Source organism: Schistocerca gregaria, chromosome 2 (genome assembly GCF_023897955.1).
Source record: "Schistocerca gregaria isolate iqSchGreg1 chromosome 2, iqSchGreg1.2, whole genome shotgun sequence".
NCBI lineage: Eukaryota > Metazoa > Arthropoda > Insecta > Orthoptera > Acrididae > Schistocerca > Schistocerca gregaria.
The window spans coordinates 847,655,777-847,679,367 of record NC_064921.1 but is presented as its reverse complement, the minus strand read 5'-3'; the positions used below and the strand labels follow the sequence as shown (position 1 = coordinate 847,679,367).

The 23,591-nt window shown below is 44.3% G+C and overlaps 1 protein-coding gene across 2 annotated transcripts in view; it reads left to right on the top strand.

Annotated features, from left to right (window-relative positions):
• The window catches only part of LOC126336574 (uncharacterized), a 144,351-nt gene that overhangs the window by 89,280 nt on the left and 31,480 nt on the right, over positions 1-23,591 (top strand). For both annotated transcript variants that reach the window (XM_050000429.1, XM_050000427.1), the window contains exon 2: positions 16,134-16,644. In XM_050000429.1, the coding sequence (XP_049856386.1) occupies positions 16,155-16,644 (490 nt within the window). In that variant the 5' untranslated portion in view covers positions 16,134-16,154. The remainder of the gene's footprint in view (positions 1-16,133; positions 16,645-23,591) is intronic.

The following is a 23,591-nucleotide window of genomic DNA, read 5'->3' as shown; positions in this document are numbered from 1 at the left end:
AGCCTCCAGTACTAGGAATGCGATTTTTCTGTCACGGTTGTGCCCCACGCGTACCACGTGCCACAACACGATAGTAAAGACGGCCGGCTGCTCCAAACATGCAAGCTGCATCATAAATTCCTTCCCAGTCCCCCTAGGAGGAATCTCTTGTGCTGGTAATGCGGAAGTCATTCTCATAATTGTACCACTCGTAGTGCAACTCTGTTCTTTATCTTCCTGCACCATTACGGGACGCCCCACTTGCCGTCCAAAGTCTATTGTTGACACAGGACCCTGGTTGTGGTTTCTTTTGCTCATGGACTTCTTTTTATGTATCCTTGACTCGCTGATGGCATTAGCCATAGTCAGTGCAGGAAATTAATCGCTGTTCCAGCGTTTTGCAAGTGAGGCAATTCCTACCTGAGGAATTGTAAAGTTTCTTGCCACTGTTGAGGCAAGGAATAAACGCGACTTGCTTGTTGCAGTCCTTTCTTATATGATCTTCATTTCTTCATTTTGAGCATACCAACTTCCTGTCACAGTATTTATGAATATGGTCCAGATACCAATAGTTATGGCAAAGTGGTACTACCGTAACACCGGCTTATGCATTGTTTTAAACCTTGACTGTTACTCTGCATTTGGTTTCCTGCGGTTATTGCGATTATGCAGTGGTTCTTCCTCTTTCTACGTATGGCAACAGCGATGTGTATCAATATTCTCATCGTGTATTATCTTTGGTCTGGTGCTGACTGTTTCCGGCTAGCCGGTGTGCGGCAGTCGGGCGGTTGGTGTGGATCAGCCAGGAAATCTCCGCTGTTCCGATTGCTACGACGTTCGTGGCTCACCGATCCCAGGCATCAAAGCTGAGTGGTGATTTAATTACCGAAGCCAGTCTGTTCGATTGTGCTGTTGGTTTTCATGGTTGGCTATTGGGGGTATTCCCGTGAGATACAGCGTGTTCGAGTTGGCGAAAGTTTGGCCACCATCCGGTGGAGTTTAACTGTATTTTGATTGTTTGAAGTCGAAGTGCACCAGCGAAATGTTCTGCCTTGTGGCCATTAGCGTTCCGGTTACCTGCCCTGGCTGCTGACGTAAAATTCAGGCAGTGTCCTTTCTTCACTGTGTTCTCGCTGTACAACACGTGTGTGTAGTTTTGACAGATTATGCATACTTGGTACTGCGTGGCTACGCCTTTTAAGTTTTAGCTTTGGACTTCCTTGTGTGCTGGACGGGAGGGAAGCAAGTCGTCTTGTCGGTGGGTCCATTGACTGTCTCTTGGTTGGGTTGCCGGCGGGTCGGATATAGTTGGGCAGACTACCTGTCTCCTCTAAGCGACCCCCAGAAACTTCTGAGCGCCGCTGGCTGTGCTGCCTTTTCTTATTGGTGTTTGATTGTGTATTTTAATGACTCGTAGCTGATGGTTTGAATTTGTATGCTTTTAGTTGGGTTTTAAATAATAGGCCTTCAGCCATTTTAAAATTGAAAGTCCCTTACTTGTCAAGTCTTGCATTGTTTAGGCCTTCAGCCCCATTTAAAATATTTCTTGGATAAAGATTTGGGCCTTCTGCCTTTTAAATATTTATTGTAGTTGTGCTTTTCAATCATGGGCCTTCAACTGTCTTAAAATTTAAATTCCTTACTTGTTAAATCTTAGATTGGTTGGACCTTCGGCCTCATTTAAAAAATATTTGAAGATAAAACTTTCGGCCTTCTGCCTTTGAAAATTTTTTGTAGTTGTGTTTTTAAAGCCGGCCGCGGTGGTCTCGCGGTTCTAGGCGCGCAGTCCGGAACCGTGCGACTGCTACGGTCGCAGGTTAGAATCCTGCCTCGGGCATGGATGTGTGTGATGTCCTTAGGTTAGTTAGGTTTAAGTAGTTCTAAGTTCTAGGGGACTGATGACCACAGCTGTTAAGTCCCATAGTGCTAAGAGCCAATTGAACCATTTTTTTGTGTTTTTAAATCATGGGCCTTCAGCCGTTTTAAAATTAAAATTCCTTACTTTTCAAGTCAGATTGTTTGGGTCTTCAGCCTCATTTGAAATACTATTTAAGGATAAAACGTTGCGCTTTCTGCCTTTTGAAAATTTATTGTAGTTGTGTTTTAAATCATGGGCCTTCAGCCGTTTAAAAAATTAAAGAGATTGTGCCCTTAAGTCATAAGATTGTGTGACATGTTCAGTCGATAGTTAAGTTCGGGAATTTGCGCTGTAATGTTTGGGCAATTAAATAAAATTATAAGTGTTCGAGTGTAACTGATAGCCGCTCATTTATGGCCCCTTTCCGCAATTCCAACTTCCTGTTCTGTCCTGCGAATTTAACCAGGCGTTTCACTACCAAGTAATTTTTTACATTAATGGCATTGAAGCCCATCTATATTTTTCCCTGGATTAGCACTGGCTCGGAAAAAAAGATGTAGAGTGTCAGGAAATCAGAGGAAAATCTGTTGACTGTTAAAAAAAAACAGGGACGCTGAGAAGGCAGGCGCGTCTCTAAGGAACCATCCCAGCGGTGATTGTATGTGGCCCAGATGTTTAAGCTGCGCATCGCGAGACAAGTTGGTAATCGGGTCAAGGGGAGCGAGGGGCGGAGACAAGAGAGGAGCGACCAACGGAAGCTGAGTGTGATGTGAGGGGGCCGGATCCGACGCGGCTCCAACCCTCCTACCCCCCCCCCCCCCCTCTACACACACACACACACACACACACACACACACACACACACACACACACCAGACGGCACGAGCGGTCCCGCTGCCCATTCAGCAGTGGGCAGACGTCCGCTTCTTGCGAGCACAACGGCTAACGGCGCCCACCGCTGCCGCTGGCTATTCACTTCTTTCGGGCTTTCTTCCTCTGCTCCGCTAAATGCGACACTTCTAATTGCTGACGTCACCGCGTGCTCCATTCAGACGCCCAAACTCACGTACAGCGTCGGTGAGCGCACAAGCTAATGAGGTTGTTCCGTGTGCGTAGCCGTGGCAGAATTTGTGCTTCCGGCTGTATGTATTGTGCGTAGTGAAAGAGTCGCGAGCCATCTCTCCTAGCCCCGATTATTAAGAAAGCAGCGACATCGATGGATTCCTCCGGCGATCGTCATCGGCCGTAGAGGTCCGATCTTTTTCAGTAAACTAGTATGTACACGGTCAGAGTGCAGTGGATCTCATCGCCCCAACCTACTTTGGACGACAACCGGTGTAATTCAAATCTGTGCTGAAACTTCCTGGCAGATTAAAACTGTGTGCCGGACCGTGACTCGAACTCGGGAGAGTGAAAATTTCATTCTAAAAACATACCTCAGGCTGTGGGTAACCCATGTCTCCGCAATGTCCTTTCTTTCAGGAGTGCTAGTTCTGCAAGGTTCGCAGGAGAGCTTCTGTAAAGTTTGTAAGGTAGGAGACGAGGTACTGGCAGAAGTAAAGCTGTGAGGACGGAGCGTAAGTCGTGCTTGGGTAGCTCAGTTGGTAGACACTAGCCCGCTAAAGGCAAAGGTTCCGAGTTCGAGTCTCGGTCTGGCACACAGTTTTAATATGCCAGGAAGTTTCCTGTCAGCGCACACTCCGCTGTAGAGTGAAAACTTCATTCTACAAATCTGTGCTCTCCGTCAAATCAGGCAAGGTTTTCACACACCAAATAAAGAACGCGAGAAACTGATTATTCCGAGAAAGAAGGAGTTTGAAGCATCCAGCGGATGAAAAATATCATAATCGGTATATAGCTCGGGATCTATGAAGTGAGATCGCAGCTTTATTGGAAAGCAGCAGGCAAAATATTTATCGGAAATTTTGGGTGTAAATTGTAGCCTCAAAAAATTATTTCTCCTCGTTGGTGGAGCTTATGCTTTCAGTTAGTGGTTTCTTGTTTTATGTTAAATGGACACCAGCTGACTACGAATTATTATTTTTGAATACTGGTATTTTTATGCCAGTGGGGGTGGTGATTCTGTCATACGCGGTGGTTTGCAAATGTGATACATGTGTTTCTAGTTTTTAGTCCTTCGTGTGTTCACAGTATCTTATACTGAAATTTTACATTTGTGTTTCACACATACCCTGAAAGACAGTCATCGAAAGCTTACTGATTCAGATTTTCTGTTTTTTTTAGTTTTGTAATCTTGTTTTTAATGTAAGATACGTAATAGAACGTTTCTCTCTTCATCTCATGTAGCCCTAACACTTGTCTGATTATCGCAATTCCAAGACCTGATGAGACTGTATAGAGCACACGCCACGTTCTTTTCGAGATAGACTGGTTCTATACCTCATACACATCCATTCGGCGTCGTTTTCAAAAGCCAAAATCCGCAATGCATCTCACGTCTCCAAACCCAAAGGTGCCAGAGGATCCATCCCGCCCGCGGAGGTTAAAACAGATTCTAATCTCCTTGATAGGATAGATTCTATCCTAACATATTCTAATCTAACCTGGTCGATGTCGTCAAAAACTGGCGGAGGAGATAGGACGCACTGTGACCAAGCTGTCGGTCTATGTTGTCCGGAGGCATTTGGCTACTGCGTCAGCTGACCGTTGCTGATGCCACTCTGTGAACACACCCTTAATCCTAATGGACTATTGGTGAAACCATGTGGAACAGTTCGACAGAACGAAATACAATTCAAATACTAAAACACTGAGCCAGTTATGTTTTATAATGCGTAGGGCTATGCGTTCCAGGAAATTATTCTCGCCGGCAGCGGTGGCCGTGCGGTTCTGGCGCTGCAGTCCGGAACCGCGGGGCTGCTACGGGCGCAGGTTCGAATCCTGCCTCGGGCATGGGTGTGTGTGCTGTCCTTAGGTTAGCTAGGTTTAAGTAGTTCTAAGTTCTAGGGGACTTATGACCTAAGATTTTGAGTCCCATAGTGCTCAGAGCCATTTGAACCATTTGAAATTATTCTCGTTTTCATTAGTATTGTATACGAGGCCGGCGTGTATGTTATTCTGCTTGTCTTGTGCTGCAGTCGTTTCTGATGTTTTGATTTTATGTAAACCAATAGTGTGACTGATAGTTTTGTATGAGTTTGCAAATTTCTGCGCAATAAAGGAAGTGCAGTACGTCACAACCATAAAGAGTCGATTAGATTACATTAGGATATGAAACTTCCTGGCAGATTAAAACTGTGTATATCACCGGGACTCGAACCCGGGACTTCTGCGTTTCGCCAACAAATGTTTCCATCAACTGAGCTACCAGAGCACGGCTCACGTTCCGTCCTCACAGCTTTACTTACACCAGCACCTCATCTCCTACCTTCCAGATTCCACAGAATTTCTTCTGCCAAACTTTCCGGACTGGCACTCCTGGAAGGAAGGATATTGCCTAGACATGGCTTACCCACATCCTGGGGGATTGTTCCCAGAACATCTGGAATGTCTGGATGGTAGAAGATGAGGTAGCGTCGGTGGTAAAGCTCAGAGGACACGACGCGTGTCGTACTTCGGTATTCAGTTGATAGAGTTCGAGTCTCGGGAAGTTTCACATCAGCGCACATTCCACTGCAGAATGAAAATTCATTTTGGAAACAATCTCCCAGGCAGTGGGAAAGTCATGTCTCACCATTACCCTTTCTTCCAGCAGTGCTAGTCCTGAAAGTTTGGAGATTTCTGTGGAATCTGGTAGTATATGAGGTATTCGTTAAGAAAAACTGTGAGGATGGTTGGTGAATCGTGTTCGCGTAGCTGAGTTCGTAGAGCAATAGCCGGCAAAAGGCAAAAACGCAGTTTCGAGTCACAATGCAGCACACAGTCTTAATAAGCCGAGAAATTTTATACCAGCACACACGTCGCTGCTGAGCGCAGATTCAGTCTGGTAGAGTAGATTAAATGTGCACTGCGTTCCATAGGTCCGTCGTGATAAGATCTTCAAGGACGTAGAAACTGCTAGGAAACAAGAATGCCATAATAGGCATTTACAGAGAAAAAGAAGACGTGTTGATTTACCATCGGTGTTTCCTACGTCAAAAACTCTTAAACGTAAGACACTGAGGATAGGTTTGGGACCGATTCGAGAATAATTTGCTGATCAGAATTTGGGTAACTATCTCACCTCCCCCTTTCTGGCCAAATATACAAAGTGATCAGAAACAGTCTGGAAATTTTGTAACGATGTTGCATGGGACATTGGCCTGAGAAATAATTGTTAAGAAAAAAGTCGGTACGTTGCGGCGTTTCCAACTTATTTACATCTGAAGTTAGCCAATCAGATCGCTGCGTGTGCAAATTCAAGCGGTCCGCCAGGAGCAGTGTCACCAAACTTGTTCTTCCTTTAGTTTCCTCATAGCGAACAAATATAGCTTTTTCTCTCCTAGTTTATCATTTCTTAAAAAAGGCGCATTTTAACAGATAATGAGCATTTGATAAGGTGAAAACTCACGGACCAACAGATTTCTGTGAATTAGACCTTTTTAGCTCGTTCAAATGCTTGAATTTTCGCGCTCAACGACGTGATTGGCTAACTTCTATGCAAAATAACTCGCAAATGGCTAAACACATCGAATCTCTTTCGTAAAAATTATTTGTCAGCTTAACCTCACCTGGAATGCCGTTAAAAGCTTTTCAGACTGATTCTGACCACCCTGTGTGAGAGGCAAAAATGAAAACGAGACTTGGGAAAAGTAGTAAATAAACTGTTTATTATTTTAAAAAGTAATTGCCATAACTGCTAATACATTTATCCCACTGTTAGAAAACATGTTCAGTGCCTTCATGGAAAGATGTTTGCGGTTTCCTACGGAATCATTAGAGTACCCAGGTGTGCGTGCACCTCTTCATGCGAAACAAATCGACGGCCACGAATGGCTTTCTTCAGGGCTCCAAAAATATGGAAATCGTGTGGGTAGGAATCGGGACTGTGTGGAGGATGTGAAATTTCTGCACCCAGCATGCCAACAAAATCCTCACGCTCGTATTGCTAAGGTTGTTTCGATATCACTGCAGAAGTTTCCGTGGATAGCCCGTTTAAATCCTCAATACAGTCCAGATCTCTCCTTAAGCGATTTCCACGTTATTGGAACCTTGAAGAAATACATTCGTCGATTTGCTTCGGACGCAGAGGTGTACACCTGGGTACAATAATGGTTCCATTGACAACATCAAACATTTTTCCATGTAGGCACTGAACATTTTTTCTCGCAATGGGATAAATGCATTAGCAGCTGTGACGATTACTTTTGAAATAATGAACAGTTTTTGGAAACATTGTTGGAGAAGTCAGTAGTATTTGAAATTAATTATAAAGCAGTCTAGGCCGCAAGACACTTTTATTAAAAGGTGACTCGTTTCGATCATTACATGATCATCTTCAGGCTTCAAACATGATGATAGACAATTGCTATGATGGAGCAGGAACCGCTAAATGGCGATATCGTCATCTAGCAAGAACCACTAGATAACGGTAGTGCCATTCAGTGGTTCCTGCACCATGCACTGCCATTACTTTGGACGAGGGCTATCGGAAAGTAAGTTCATATCGGTTCAGGAATGGCAACCATTGCCAAAATCCGATGAAGCTTTGCACAGATGTGTTGGGCAGTGTCTCTAGTATGCTCGTCGATCACATCAAGTCGCTCTTTTCAATTATGAGTGCACAATGAGCACAAAAAGATGCCTAGGAAATAGCGTCTCCCATCCAAGTATAAGGGCCTGGTGACAGATTTCGCCTGATATCATGCAGCCCACATAACACAAGCGTCATGTGGTTCCTCCTTCATGACAACTCTCGACTGCACTCTTGAGGGGTAATGAAGACGCTCCTGCAAAGTTTCCGATGGGAAGTGTTTCATCACCCACAATACATCCCGTAAGTGGCTGCCCATGACTTTCATCTCTACTCACATTAACTGCTGGCTATGAAGGCAACATTTTGGCACGGACATCGACCTGTAGACAAGCACAGAGAATTGGCTTAAAGCCTTCTATGATGAAGGAATTGGAAAGTTGGTACAACGCTACTACAAATGTCTAAGTAAGAGCGGCGACTATATAGAGAAGTAGCTGAAAGGTGTAGCTGACAGTTGCAAATAATTTTTTTTTTTTTATTTTCAGACGTTTCCATTTCGCGACAGGTCGGAACTTACTTTCCGAATAGCCCTCGTAATTAATTTAAAGTAAAAAGCTTACTTACTTTTTCCCATCTATCTCATTTTTATTTGACTGCGCCTCATACTATAGATAAATAGATGTGTGACTAAGGACCTCCCGTCAGGTAGGCCGTTCGCCGGGTGAAAGTCTTTCGATTTGACGCCACTTCGGCGACTTGCGCGTCGATGAGGATGAAATGCTGATGATTAGGACAATACAACACCCACTCCCTGAGCGGAGAAAATCTCCGACCTAGCGGGGAATCGAACCCGGGCCCTTAGGATTGACATTCTGTCACACTGACCACTCAGCTACTGGGGGCGGACAGACTATAGGTGAAACTACCTTACATCACCAGGTTTGAATCGGCTACCTGTGGCTTTAGCATACCCACAGTGATATACATCTTAAGAGCAATCCACGCGCTTTCAAATCGAAAATGAAGAGTTTCCTCCTGAGTCCGTCCTTCTATTCTGTTGAGGAGTTCCTTGAAAAATTAAGCTGATTCTTATGTTATATGGTTGATTCCGTTTACTTAAATTTATGGCTTAACTTTTTTTGGGTTCATAAACATTTTACTTTATCTGTTGTTACTTTTATGTTGTAATTTCATGTACTGACACGTTCCATCACCTAGGAAATTTGCTCCTCAATTGGTCCTGTGGAAATAGAGATCTAAATAAAAGAAATAAATAAAAACGACGAACGTGGTTTACCTTGATACATACGAAAAGCTTCCAGTACTGTGTCGTGGAGGACCTACATTAATGAGACAAAACATTATGATGACTGCCTGATACTCTGACCATTTGCAGTGAACCATTCACCTGGGGTTCCATGGGACCTGTAGTGGTAATCGAAGACACCATGACATCTAAGGACTACGTGAACATTAGTGCGAACCTCCTGCAGCACTTCACGCTGGATGTCTTCCCCAACGGCGATGGATCTTCCAGTGGCGTAACTGCCCGTGCCTCAAGAGTAGAAACGTGCTGTAGTGGTTCTGAGGAGCACGAAAGTGAACCCAGGTTGACACTTTGACCAGCAACTTCGCCTGATCTGAACCGGATGGAACGCATCTGGGACGCAAACGCGCACCAGTTTCGCGCGCATAAACCACCGGCCCGTACTTTACGTTAGTTGCGTGACGTGTGGTACGACATCTGGCGTGACGTACTTCCGGAAGCTTAGCGAGAACTTGTCGAATCAATGCCATGCACAACCGCTGCTGGTTGATCTGCTTGCTACTGAGCAGGTGGGCCTAATTTTTCGGCTTACCACTGTATGAGGAAAGAGGGACAGTTGTATATTTAATATCACACATGTTTGCATTTTCTTCCTCCTTAAATTTAACTCGTTTTAGCGAATATTCGTACATCAGTGGAATCTTTACTACCGGTTGCATTTGATCACTGAAAGGAAAAAAAGCAATAGCATCAGAAGTGAATGGTGCATCGTCCAAGTAGGAGCGAAAGGACTTAAGTAGATTCCGCATTGTCTAATTTTCGCAACGCTGCGCACCATTAGCTATGGTTTTCTTTCCATTTCGGTGAGATCCAGCGAGTAACAGCACCTCTTCTTGTGGGAGACATGGTACCGTCCTCCATGCAGAGATGTACAGACCTGCTTAGAAGGACAGTACCGGCTAGTCTCCTGCACAGCTTCTGGAACTGAGCATTGTTTGTATTGAGTAGTGCTTCCAGTATAAAACACTGGTTTCCTTCTTTGGGGATTACGAACAGAATTTATGTGCAGCCCTAGGGCTCAAATATCTACAGCCAGCACTGCGTATGCTTTAAGTGTGTAGTTACTGTTTGTGTCTTTTCGCTGTCTCTCTGCTTTGTTATTGCTCGCGTAACAACCAATATATTGATAAATGTATGAAATTAATATGTTGCTACGAAAAGAGCCCTGAAATACTTTTTGGGGATGCTGTGCTGTGACTTTTTTTGGATCATTAATTTTCAACAAAACAAAATATATTATGTTCTTATTATTCTGGATCTGGCTTTCTATTAAAGGAACATTGCTTCGTTACTGCAACTCGCTATAAAGTTCAACATATCTTCCTTACTTTACAGTTTTGAAAAGGTTACTGAAAATTATTTCTTTATCAATACTGATGTTACAGTACGCAATGTTTGTTCAACATCAAAATTTTGCAGTGGATTTTTGTTAACAGTAAAACACCTATAAGTACCACGACTAACACGAGAACATGAGACTATTATCAGAGAAAAAATGTTTTTACTATAATGTTTGCCAGACCAGAACTACGCACAGCAAGATTTCCTTAAGGTCATGAAGGTAAATTATCTTTATGCATTATATCATCCGCAGCCCGCGTCCACCTGTAAAACACATCATAAAATCTGCTGCTCCGCCCTGCAATCCCGAAACCTGAAAGAAATAATTTTACTTCACTATTACCAGTGCGCTTCTTTGCGGTATAATTCGTTTTATTTAATGTCGTTTGAATGCACCGCAGCAACGGCTCGTACGTTCGTAGCGCAGCTCTGCATCACAAATAATATTTAAATAGCTGAAAATGTCCTAATAATATGGGATAAAAGACGAGACAAGCTTATTACGAATCATAATGCAAGTTTTCACTAAGTAACTCTATTCAAAACATTTAGACAGGTTAAATTCTTACACGCCTTTGCAAATCAATACCTAATGGTGTCCTTCTCTCACTCTTGACAAAAGAATGCTACACAAGCATACAATATAGCGTCACAGGCTGTTCCTACTCACGTAATTCCAAAAAGAACAGAGAAATTAATGCTTGGTCACTACTATTTATACTCGGTTCATCTTTGTATTTAATAAGTATCGTATGTGGCGGTTCAGTACCCGCCGACACAGATATTATCTTTTAAAAAAAATTGGTACACAATTCTAAACAAGTATAAAACATGACACATAATCATTTCTCCTTATTAAATAAAGTTCACACAATAATTGTCCAGGCGCAAATAAAATCACAATTCATAGCGTGTAGGCTTTCACGGCCGGCATCGTCAGTAGTTAAAACTTCCGGGCTGAGAGGCCGTGGTCGAACAGTAGAACTTCTTCTCCCTGACGTTTCGTTGCCAGCTGCGGACAACATCTTCCGAGGTGAGTCTACGACTGGCTACCAAGCCGCGGAGGTCCTGTATATATAGAGCGGGTAGAGGGCACCACCACTCGTCACGTGACTAACCCAGTAGTGAAACCTCCACTATTTTGAGATCACAGCATTTGCACCTTGCTGCTTGCAGGGTCGCTGAGACGAAGAGCAACGAGTGGAGTCTTTGGAGTTGGCGAAATTAGTTAGCCGTCCTCCGATTCTTATTATAAATCATAGAATTCCTTGTGTTTATTGGTGAAGTTCAAACAGCGGTATTTTTCTGCCTTGTGACTGTTAACGTCCCAGTTACCTGCCCTGGAGGTTAGCGTATTTTCGACGCAGTGTACCTTTCCTCACCTCGCCGCTGCTGTCTGGTAAGGCGTGTAGTTCGACAGCCTTCTTGATTGTGGTCCAGATATGACTGCTTTGGTCATAGTGGTTCCTTCTGCTTTTGGATGCTCCAAACACCGGATTCTGAAGATGCAGTATTGTCCGCTGATACTGCCTTGCCTAAGTTATTCCATCGTTGTATTGGTTATCAGACGTTAGGTAGATTTTGCAAGAGTGTTGGTCTGCGTCTAAACTGTTACTAGTTTGAGTTGCCATCCGGTTAAGTGAATACAACTCTTGGCTGCCTGTCTCATCGGTTATGAAGTTGAGCAACTTTCCCAGGCCGATCCTTGGAGCACTGTTTGAGGTCCACTTCTCTCTTGCTTTGTTCATATTGTGATTATTGTTTTTTTAAATATATATTTTAATTTTGAGTTATTACTATTGGGGCCTTCAGCCGACAAATAATATCAGCGCACAGGAGTGAAAATCTCATTCTGGAAACATCCCCTAGGCTATGGCTAAGCCATGTCTCCGCAGTATCCTTTCTGTCATGAGTGCTAGCTCTCCAATGATACGATTCGCTGATGACATTGCTATCCTGAGTGAAAGTGAAGAAGAATTAAATGATCTGCTGATCGGAATGAACAGTCTAATGAGTACACAGTATGGCTTGAGAGTAAATCGAAGAAAGACGAAGGTAATGAGAAGTAGTAGAAATGAGAACAGCGAGAAACTTAACATGAGGATTGATGGTCACGAAGTAATGAAGTTAAGGAATTCTGCTACCTAGGCAGTAAAATAACCAATGACGGACGGAGCAAGGAAGACATCAAAAGCAGACTCGCTATGGCAAAAAAGGCATTTCTGGCCAAGAGAAGTCTACTGATATCTAATACCGGCCTTAATTTGAGGAAGAAATTTCTGAGGATGTACGTCTGGAGTACAGCGTTGTATGGTAGTGAAACATGGACTGTGGGAAAACCGGAACGGAAGAGAATCGAAGCATTTGAGATGTGGTGCTATAGACAAATGTTGAAAATTAGGTGGAGTGATAAGGTAAGGAATGAGGAGGTTCTACGCAGAATCGGAGAGGAAAGGAATGTGTGGAAAACACTGATAAGGAGAAGGGGCTGGATGATAGGACATCTGCTAAAGCATGAGGGAATGACTTCAATCGTACTACAGGGAACTGTAGAGGGCAAAAACTGTAGAAGAAAACAGAGATTGGAATACGTCAAGCAAATAATTGAGGACGTAGGTTGCAAGTGCTACTCTGAGATGAAGAGGTTAGCACAGGAAAGGAATTTGTGGCGGGCCGCATCAAACTAGTCAGCAGACTGATGACCAAAAAAAAAACGTTCTGCAAGGTTCGCAGGAGAGCTTCTGTAAAGTTTGGAAGATAGGAGACGAGGTACTGCCAGAAGTAAAGCTGTGAGGACCGGGCGTGAGTCGTGCTTCGGTAGCTCAGATGGTAGAGCACTTGCTCGCGAAAGGCAAAGGTCCCGAGTACGTGTCTCGGTCGGGCACACAGTTTTAATCTGCCGGGGAGTTTCAAGTAATATGAATTTCTTGTCAATAATGCCTTCAGCCGTGAATGAAACTCTTAAGAATTTTTAATTAGATATTGTCTCTTAATAGTGAAACTTTGATTATTGTATTTTTTTAAAAAAATATTTTAGTATCTCTTGGAGAAGTGTAACTGTTTTTAAGAATTATATATCCTGCCCTTCAGCCTTTAAATTGTTTTTTAGTTATTACTATTGGTGCCTTCATCTGACAAATAATTTGAACTTCTGGTCAATAAGGCCTTCACCCTTGAATGCAATTTGGCTAAAGAATTTTTATTAAATATTGTTTCTTAATAGTGATGTTTTCATATGTTTTTTTAGTATTCTAGTATCCTTTGAAGAAGTTTAACTGTTTTTAATAATTTGATATCTACGCCTTCAGCCGTTAAATTGTTTTTTAGTTATTACTATTGGGCCCTTCAGCCGACAAATAATTTGAATTTCTGGTCAGTAAGGCCTTCAGCTGTGAGTACAACTTGCTTAAGAATTTTTTATTAGACATTGTGTCTTAATAGTCAAATTTGATAATTGTTCCTTATTTGCAATTAGTTCCAAAGAAAGTGTAAATGATTTTTTTTTTAAACTGAGTAACCAACGGTAAGTGAGTAAGGCCATGTCCACCACCGAATCCTGCCTTTCCCTAAGTACCATGTCTCACTGCCAAATCTGACTGCACAAAGGAATGACTTAGAATTCTTGGTAAAGGATCCTGAAGAAGTATAATATGCTTTTAAAGGAAACAGTTGACATCAGGTACTCGAGAGTACCACCCCAGAGTTTCGAATCCTTAACAAGCAGGCATGAGAGTAGAACTGGTTCAAAGACGCCAAGCTAGGATCGTAGCAGACTGGTATAACCTGTATGAAAGAATAATAGAGATGCTCAAGGAATTCCCATGCGTAGGGCACCCACCACCATACCCAGTTCGAACAGTGTCAGCTCACGACGACGTTGCGTGTCACCTAAATCACTTGCACAGACACCTCTCAGAAGGTTTCCTATACAACTGCAGATGGCAGACAGGGAGTGATTTTTTGGCACCTCTTCCCTTTTGACAGATCTTCCCTTTGGCAGGTCCCCGGCTTTGTGCGTGAACAGTGCATCTTCGTGCGCTGGAGCTTCTCGCCAGTTCTCGTGTGTGTTTTCAAGTCAGTGCTCCAGTGTCTCTCCGTTTGTGCTCCTCTGTTCACGTGTATAAACTCGTTCTTCCCCGTTGTGTACAGTGATGAACGTTTTTTATCAAATCAGTACGCCCGTGAACGCCTTCATATGTTTTTAAAATACCTGTCTCCCGTTTTTGTCTACCATGTTTGTTCGTTTTCGTGTCTTTCTGTTTCCTGTATGTGTTCACTGTAACCGAAGAGCGACGTAGATAGGCCGCTGCCGGCCTATCTTTATTGTAAAGGTATTAAAATAATAGTAACGAAAAAACAAAACAAAAACAGGGAATGTGGTGTGCAGCATAAAATACACCTGCGCCATCTGTGCTGGTGTGCACACAACAAACTTGCGCCATCTGTGCCCCACTAATCCATTGTAATGTGTCGTTCTGCTTTAAATTATATGAGGATTCTATTAAGTTCGTGAAGTTAAATTTCGTAAAGCTATCTTTCATAAAACTTTGTAAGAAACAATTACAAATAAGCAATATTATATTTGCAGGTTGCCAAATTAAACTTTAAATTCTGATTGAAAGGAGCACCAGGCTCCCTACAAATAATATCAGATGCTTTAACGTAATAACATTTATGCAAAGAGGCACCTGACATATAATAAATTGCATCACTGAAAATAGTCACTTTATGATAAAATAAATCTTGTGATTTGATGCTAATTAATTTTGAAGTATTTTTAAATAAGTTCTTGTGCTCCGGCTTCGTCGTACTTCCTGTGGAAATCAAAAGTTTAAATGCACTGCGTAAAAACTGTTCAAATGTGTGTGATATCTTATGGGACTTCACTGCTAAGGTCATCAGTCCCTAAGCTTACACACTATTTAACCTAAATTATCCTAAAGACAAAAACACACACCCATGCCCGAGGGAGGACTCGAACCTCCGCCGGGATCAGCCTGCGCCGCGCAATGGCGGCCAACTTTCTCAGTCAAAGATGATCGCAGCAACTGCAAAAAATGCTACACAAACTTTTGCGTTATAGCAAATGTGGCGTGGGTTCCTTAAATGACTCCTCTGCACTCCAGATTAGCTTATTATATTTTCGTAACTCTCAATTATGTTCTAGTAATTAAGAGCAAGACAAATGCTATCGCAATACAATCGTAACTTCTGCACTCAAACAAAAGCTAAGACACAAGAAAACATCAGAAGCCGACTAAGTTCATTTTCTTCCAGTTCTTTTATAATATAACAAAGATTAGAGTGTTTAGTTCTTTATTTTACACGTATGATGTTATACCACGGAGAATAATGTCTTTTTTCAATTATCAGAATCGATAAATTGTCTTTAAAGTTATTTCGTCACTTTGTCCGTATCACAACAAAGTTCACACAACATTACGCATGTATATATAGTTCTTTTGTCGTTATTTATATTTTTCATGTCAAATATATGGAAAGGGACACTATACCATGACATATGCTAAGTCAGGTACGTTGATGCGCTGTCGCTGACCCGCCAGGTTAGCCAAGAGCTCTGATGCGCTGCTTGCTCGACTCGGGTAGGCGCGCCGGCCCCGGTTCGAATAGGCCCGGCGGCTCGCCGACATCGGTCGGTGTGCTGGCCAGCCTGGATGTGGTTTTTAGGCGGTTTTCCACATCCCGCAAGGTGAATACCGGGCTGGTCCCCACATTCCGCCTCAGTTACACGACTCGCAGACATCTGAACACGCTCGCACTATTCTATTATTTACACTCGACCCAGACAAGCAGGGGTACACTATTTCGGTCCTGGGGGACGCGGGGTGGCGACAGAAAGGGCATCCGGCCTCCCCTTTCCACTAACCTTGCCAAATCCGTTCCTGACAATGCCGACCCTGCGTCAGCGCGGGACATGACACCATCTGCTGTTTATACGGCAAACTATTCAAAGTACCATCGGTTGCCAACAGGTTCGACCCAAACAAGGTGCGATGCTGACGGTAGGGCTGTTGTCGCTGTGGGCGTGCCTCGCGTCGGCCTTGCCGACGCACAGCAACTTCACGACGCACGCCCCGCTGCCCGCCACGGCGGGGTCTCCGTGGCAACCGGCCACGTCGGGCCGCAGCTACGGCGGCGCCGCCTCTTCCTACCCGGACCACCTGCTCACCAACGACGTGGCCGACCAGGAGGCGGACGCGGCAGAGTTGTCGCCACTCACCTACGGAGGCGACTTCTTCCGCAGTCGCTACTCCGGCCACTACCTGCCGCGGGGCAGCAACGAGCGGGACGAAGCGACGACGGAGACGAAGACGGTGGAGCTGGGCTCGCAGTTCGGCGCGCAGGACAGGAAGGACGAGCGCCCCAGGCCGCCCCACAGGAGGAGGGCGCGGCCGCCCAGCCCGCGCCACGGCCACGAGTACGACGACTACGAGGAACGCGACGGCGAGTACGGCTACGGCTACGGCTACGAGGCAGACGAAGGTACACTCACCGCACTTCTGACATGTTCCCTTAGTTGATCCGTATGAATGCACGTAAAATCTTAATGTCTTCCGTTTCCTGAGCCAGTGAGATACGTGATCAAAAGTATCCGGACATCATCAAGGGGCCGGCCGCGGTGGCCGAGCAGTTCTAGGCGCTTCAGTCCGGAACCGCGCGACTGCTACGGTCGCAGGTTCGAATCCTGCCTCGGGCATGGATGTGTGTGATGTCCTTAGGTTAGTTAGGTTTAAGTAGTTCTAAGTTCTAGGGGACAAATGACTTCCGATATTAAGTCCCATAGTGCTCAGACCTATTTGAACCATCTGTAAGGGGCGATCGAAAAGTTTCCGTTATAAGGCCGTACAATTCCGAATCAGTATTGGAATTAGAATTTCTCGGTGAATCCAGATGATGAGCTCTTCTCGGGCTATCAGCCAAGTCAAGGCGTCGCTCTGCGGCAATGCTTCGACAAGTTCCCTACGTGTCATCTTCAGGCCAAGTGTCGGGTTCGTGTTCTGTCCGGTTCCTTATAGCCGCTGGGCCGCAGACTCCTCTGCCTCGACTTCGTCGGCAGCATCAATCGCGCTCCTCCAGAAGGGGTGTAACGGTCCTTGGTGGGGGGAAGTCGGAAGTCGCGGCCGGTGGAGGCGGGGGGGGGGGGGGGGCTCGCTGCGTGCTAGAGGGTGCGGCTTTCGCCTCCTGGTGGGGCCTGTCTGTTCCGTCCGCTGCCTTCGTCGGTTTCGCATGTCTATTGTAAACCACCGTTGTGAAATGGTGCGCCAAGTTCCGTGCTGGTCGCGGCTCGACACGAGACGCCAGTCTGCAGATGCAGACGAGGCAGAAGAGCCTGCAGTGCACCGGCTCTAAAGAACCGGACGGGAGACGAACCAGAAAAAAATGGTTCAAATGACTCTGAGCACTATGGGACTCAACATCTTAGGTCATAAGTCCCCTAGAACTTAGAACTACTTAAACCTAACTAACCTAAGGACATCACACACACACACCCATGCCCGAGGCAGGATTCGAACCTGCGACCGTAGCAGCCTCGCGGTTCCGGACTGCAGCGCCAGAACCTTTTCTCAGTCCAATCTTCCAACTTGCATCAATGGTGATAAAATGATGAGGACAACACAAACACCCAGTCATCTCGAGGTAGGTGAAAATCCCTGACCCCGCCGGGAATCGAACCCGGAACCCCGTGCTCGGGAAGCAAGAACGCGACCGCGAGACCACGAGCTGCGGACTGATAGCCGAGAAGACTTCATCGTCAGAGTCGGTATGTCAATCGAGCGACATAGCAGCGACCATTAAGGCAATCATCCCACTGACGCACCAGGTTGAAGATCCCATATTGGTAAAACACTGTGTCCTCCTGCATCAAGACGCCCATAACTGCCTGCTACGCGTCCTCGACCGACAGGAAAGACGACCTTCAAACCCTTCCTTAATGTACCGAAGGAGCGATAATCGCATGGGGAGAGATGAAGACTTTAGGGCGGATGCTCTCTCGTCTCCACCTGAACTGGCGTAACCTTTGCGGTATGACATTTTCGATATGCCGACGTGCGTTATCGTGAAACAATAGACCTCTGTCGCACTTTTCTGGGACGTTTCGCCTCAACTGCACGTCGTAAATTGTCCAATGTTGTGCAGTAGTGGTTCACTGTGATGGAGACACTAGGTTCCTTGAAATCAATAAACAAAGGGCCTCCCAGGTCGACCACCGTCTTGTGTCGAATCGCGACCAGCTTAGAACTTGTCGCACCATTCCACAACGGTGGTTTTCGACATACATGCTGCCCCCTACACGTCCATTCTCCGATGATGTCTGCCGGTGTTTGTCCTTCAGCAGCCAAGAAAAGACTAGCAGCACGTTGGTCCTGTTTGGACGCATCTGGTAACAATGTCACATAGTTCATGTTCCCGCATCTACTGCACGCACGTCAGAAAGAAGAGAAAGCTACATTAATCCCTTGCCTATATGCTGGTGCTTATATACTCGCATCAGAGTAGCGCTGAGCTGCATATAAGCTGCAGAAACGCCCAAAAACTGAAACGTTTTGACATCCACTTATGTAAGCAGATATTACAATGGGTGTATCCACCCTTCACCTTAATGAGATGTTAATATGGATATGTCCGTCCTTCACCTTTATGACAGTTTGAACTCTGCTCGGAACATTTTCAATGAGGTGTCTAAAAGTCTGTCGAGGAAAGGCAACCCACTCTTCCTAAAAAGCCAAAACCAGAGAAGATAGCGGTATTAGACGCTGTGGTCTGGAGCAAAGTGAACATTCTAATTTATTCCAAATCTGTTTCATTGGAGACATTGAGACTCTGCGCAACAATCACCGTCTCCGAATGGTTCCTTTGCGCAGTACACATACCGTAAAATACGATCATATCCATCCTCATTTACAATTTTCTTAAGGCAATAAGAGGACCACAATCTAACCCCGAAAAAGAGTTACATGCCGTAACAACACCTCCTCCACACATGATGGCAATTAACGTTCCCAAAAATTCGCCAAATCCAAATCCCTCCAAATCACTTATTTCCAGTCATCCACTGTGAAGTGACATCGTTCTTTACATCCCCTCATACTTGACTACAGATATGTATGTTCGGCCGTTGTAACCCACTTTTTCAACTCCCTGTCCCACAGTCATTATGTAAATTTGCCTGCTGATATCACTTTGCCACTCACGAGTGATCCCTTCTACTCATTTCATTACATTTTTTGCAGACGCCTTCCGCTATGCTCCACGGTCCTTGTCCGTCAATGCACGAGGTCGGTCTGGGCTTTGTTCAGCCGTGGTACTTCCTCTGCGCTTCCACTTCAGAATCACGTCCCCAACAGTAGACTGCACAGCTTTACAAGGGTTGAAATGGCCCTAATTTATCTGTTTCTCAGGTGATGCACAATGACTAGCCCACTTTCGAAGTCACTGATATCACCTAACTGACTAATTCTGCTGATACTGCTTCTCTACTCGCAACACAATACTCCCAGCCTGTTTTTGGTTCAGATGGCTCTCAGAACTATGAGACTTAACATCTGTGGTCATCAGTTCGTTATAACTTAGAACTAATTAAACCTAACTTACCTAAGGACATCACACACATAAATGCCCGAGGCAGCATTCGAACCTGCGACCGTAGCAGTCGCGCGACTCCGGACTGAGGGTCTAGAACCCCTCGGCCAGAACGGTCGGTGCCTACTTTTGTACTGGAGACTCCACCTCTCGTCACATATAGTGGTCAATTCTGCATTACATACGGATGCCCAAATGTTGCTATCAGATAGTCTACCTTCATTACTGCACATTTTCTACAGCCAACGCTTTGATTTGGCTCTGATAAACGTCTTTTTAAGGCATGACTATACGTTCTTGCAATAGCTGGCTACATGCGCACGGATTTTTGCGACGGGCCAGAGTCGAGGACCACTTCCTCAGATATTTTTGACGGATCCGACCCGGCGATCTCACACCCGTCATTTCCCACTAGAGAACGCCCCGTCTCTCGGATCTGGTCTCTCTGATTCGTGTGTGGCTTAAATCTGTGGATCGACGACTGCGGTGCATGCTCTACAGGCTGGAGGCCACGGGCGACGGAATTCAATAGTTCCGATGATGTCTCGCGGAAAGTGCGTTTTACTGTGCAGCGTTTTTAGGCATTATTTTCCTGTAGCACATTTTTGAAGTTTGAAACGCGTTTATATCGTAAATAGATAGTTAGTGTGGACGATAGTAGAAATAAAATTGTGACAGTCACCGTCGGTTTGTACGCTATAGACGTATAAATTACTCGAAAGAAAAAGCGTACAAAATAGGAGAAAAAATGGTTTTCCGAAAATTTTCCAGACATATGCATCTGATTCAGAATACTTGACACTTCTTTGAGATTCTTGAAGATTCAATAAGGTAGAAAGCTGGCGTCCTCGACCCTTCATAAAAGTACAGTAACTGACAACTCTTGTAAAATAATGGATATAATACAATTATTTGTACTACAACATAGTACAATCAACATTTTATTGACACTCAACATAGTGTTGATTTATGCAAGTCACTCCCCTCCCTTTTCTGCTTCCTGCATCTTTCTGAGCTCTTCCCTGAAACTATTTCAAATTTTTCTAGCTTAATTTTTATTACACTTTGGTACAGCTGGAATATCGTCCAGAAACTTTCAACCATCTATTAGTAAGCCACTTGCGGCTGTTGAAACTCTGTATGACGTTGAGTAGGACCCGTTTGGCCCCATCGACTCTGTATTTGCACTACAGGTTTTGGATTCCGACCAATGCGAGCAGCAGTACTGCTCAACGATAAACCACCATCCTGACAAGCCACGATACTACAACTGTCGAATTCCGGCGTGTCCTGGCAAACGTTTCTCCTTCTTACACGACGAATAACGCGAGACCTGGGCACAAAGAAACTATACTGAAATGCGACTTCCGAATGAGAAACACACAGACTTATCTTTCCTTATATATGCAAAATTTAGATGACGTTAATTCTAGATATTTCGTCCGCTCAAATGCTAAGCATTTGCAAGTCCACGAATTTAGTACACTTCATGCCAGTCTGACGTTTGTTTCATGACACATTCGGAGCCAGCAGTGTACTTTTTCTGACTGTAAAACGGCACTAACTTACTCGCTATACAAAAAAGGGGCCAAAACAGATGACAACAATCTTTCCTATTCCCTGTAGCATATAATTTTTTCGTAGCATTTTTCAGAAGAAACAAATACTGAAGAATGCTGAATTAAGAGAACATAAAATGTACCTTAGGGGAGATATGTTCTGTCCAAATCACGTTATCCGCTTGATGGAACGCTCTAGGGTTTCCAACCGAGTGGCAATGTTAAAATACAGCATCATTTTGAATAGGGCCATACTCGTCATCTTCAGGCGAAATGTATACGCCGGTAGAGCCTACATTCACACTTAGCCCCTGTTAGTACAACTTCACCGCACTGCATCATCCGCAGGTCAGTTGCAGAACTGCAGGCGCTAAGGTAGTTGCCCCTTTCACATCATCGTCAACATCCTTATTTATTAAACAGCCAATAAGTTGATGAATGCCTTCCTACAAGATACAATGTTTTCATTTTTAGGTTTTCGTACCTAGTCGATAAATCGAACCAATACAGAATCGCTCTGTTGTCCGTCCGTCTGTCTGTCTGTCTGTTAAGAGTCAATTTTCTCCGATATCGATAGACGTATCAAATTGAATTTTTTACCATACCACTGAAGTCTATGATGCCTCGGCGGTCGAAAATATTCAGGCTTGCGAGTCAATTTATGTCACATACTTTGACACAAACTCACTCATCAAAACCCAGTAGGGTACTTCGACTGACCTATATCATGAAATCTGGTAAGATGCAAGGTTTTAAAGCATAAGTAATGGAAAAATGCGAAAATTGTTGATTTGTAATTATATCACGTGAAAAAAATATTTTATGTCACTTGTTATTCTACAGACTGTCTGTACGTTTGTTAAGACACTCTTTTTCGAGTTGATTCAGAGATTGCAACAGCAAATACGAACTTACATAAAAAATTTAATTTATTATTAAAGGATTCTCGAAAGTCTTGTAATTATCCAGACCGATATATTGCCAGTATGGCCATGTCGATAATAGGCGTAATTATCCAGGCCGATATATTGCCAGTAGGGCCATGTCGATAATAGGCAAAAATCGTCTAGATTCTCTGTTCCCAGCATAAGTCATTAAGTTTGTATGGCACTCTCAGAGCGCAAGTCCTATCAAGTCCTATTCGCACTTAGCCAATTTTTTTAAATACATAAACTTGTTTCAGTAGTAATCTTCATGGAACGTTTCCCGTTGACAGCAGGTTACTAGACTTGGTTTCTGTAGAGCCGCACAGTTGATACTAACTGTATTTAGATCTACATATGCAACCTTGAAAGACACCTTACAGTGTGTATCAGAGGGCACTTCTGTCATCACTATCATTTAGCCATTTGCTGTTCATTTCGTGAATGGTGCGTAGGACAACCGATTGTAGGTAAGCCTTGTCTTCCACGTGCACGCTCTCCAAACCACTGTGAGAAGCATGCCAGTGGGCGCTTCCCATTGTACCACGTGTTTAGGTATGTCCCCATTCCTTACCCATATGGAGGGCAGGAAAAACGACAGCTTAAATGCCCCTCCGTGACTGGAATTACTCCAATGTTGCCCTCATAGCCCCTATTGCAGTAATACCATTTGAGGCGGCCGTATATTGCGAAATTTTGTAAGCATCTGTCCTCAGTATAGCTGGGCTGTATTTACGTATCTACCAGTTCAGTTTTTTTTAGCATTTCCACAATTCTCGCCTGAGAGTAAAAAAAAAACTGTCCTTTCTACACGCTCATTATCCATTTCAGTCCTTCGTGGTAAGGTCCCATATATTTAAACAGTATTCTAGGATGGGTTACGAGAATATTTTGTAGGGAAATTCCTTTGTACAATCACACCATTCTCCCAGTATCCTACCAATGAACCGAACCTATTTTACCTACGAATGAGCCTATTTGATCGTTCTACTTTACATCTACATCTATAATTCGCAGTCCACATTATGCCACGTGGCAGAGGGTATCAGTACCACTACTATACATTTCCTTTCCTGTTACACTCACAATAAATATCGAGGGAAAAGCGACTGCCTATATGCCTCCTTATGAGCCCCAATGTCTCGTATCTTATCTTCGTGGTCCTTACGTGAAATGTATGTTGGAGGCAGCAGAATCGTTCTGCTGTCAGCTTCAAATGACGGTTCGCTGAACAGTGTTCCTAGAAAAGAATGTCGCTTTCCGTCCAGGGACTCCCATTTGAATTCCAGAAGCATCACTATAACAGCACGTTGTTCGGACCCACCAGTAAAAAATCTAGCAGTCCGCTTATGAATAGCTTCGATGT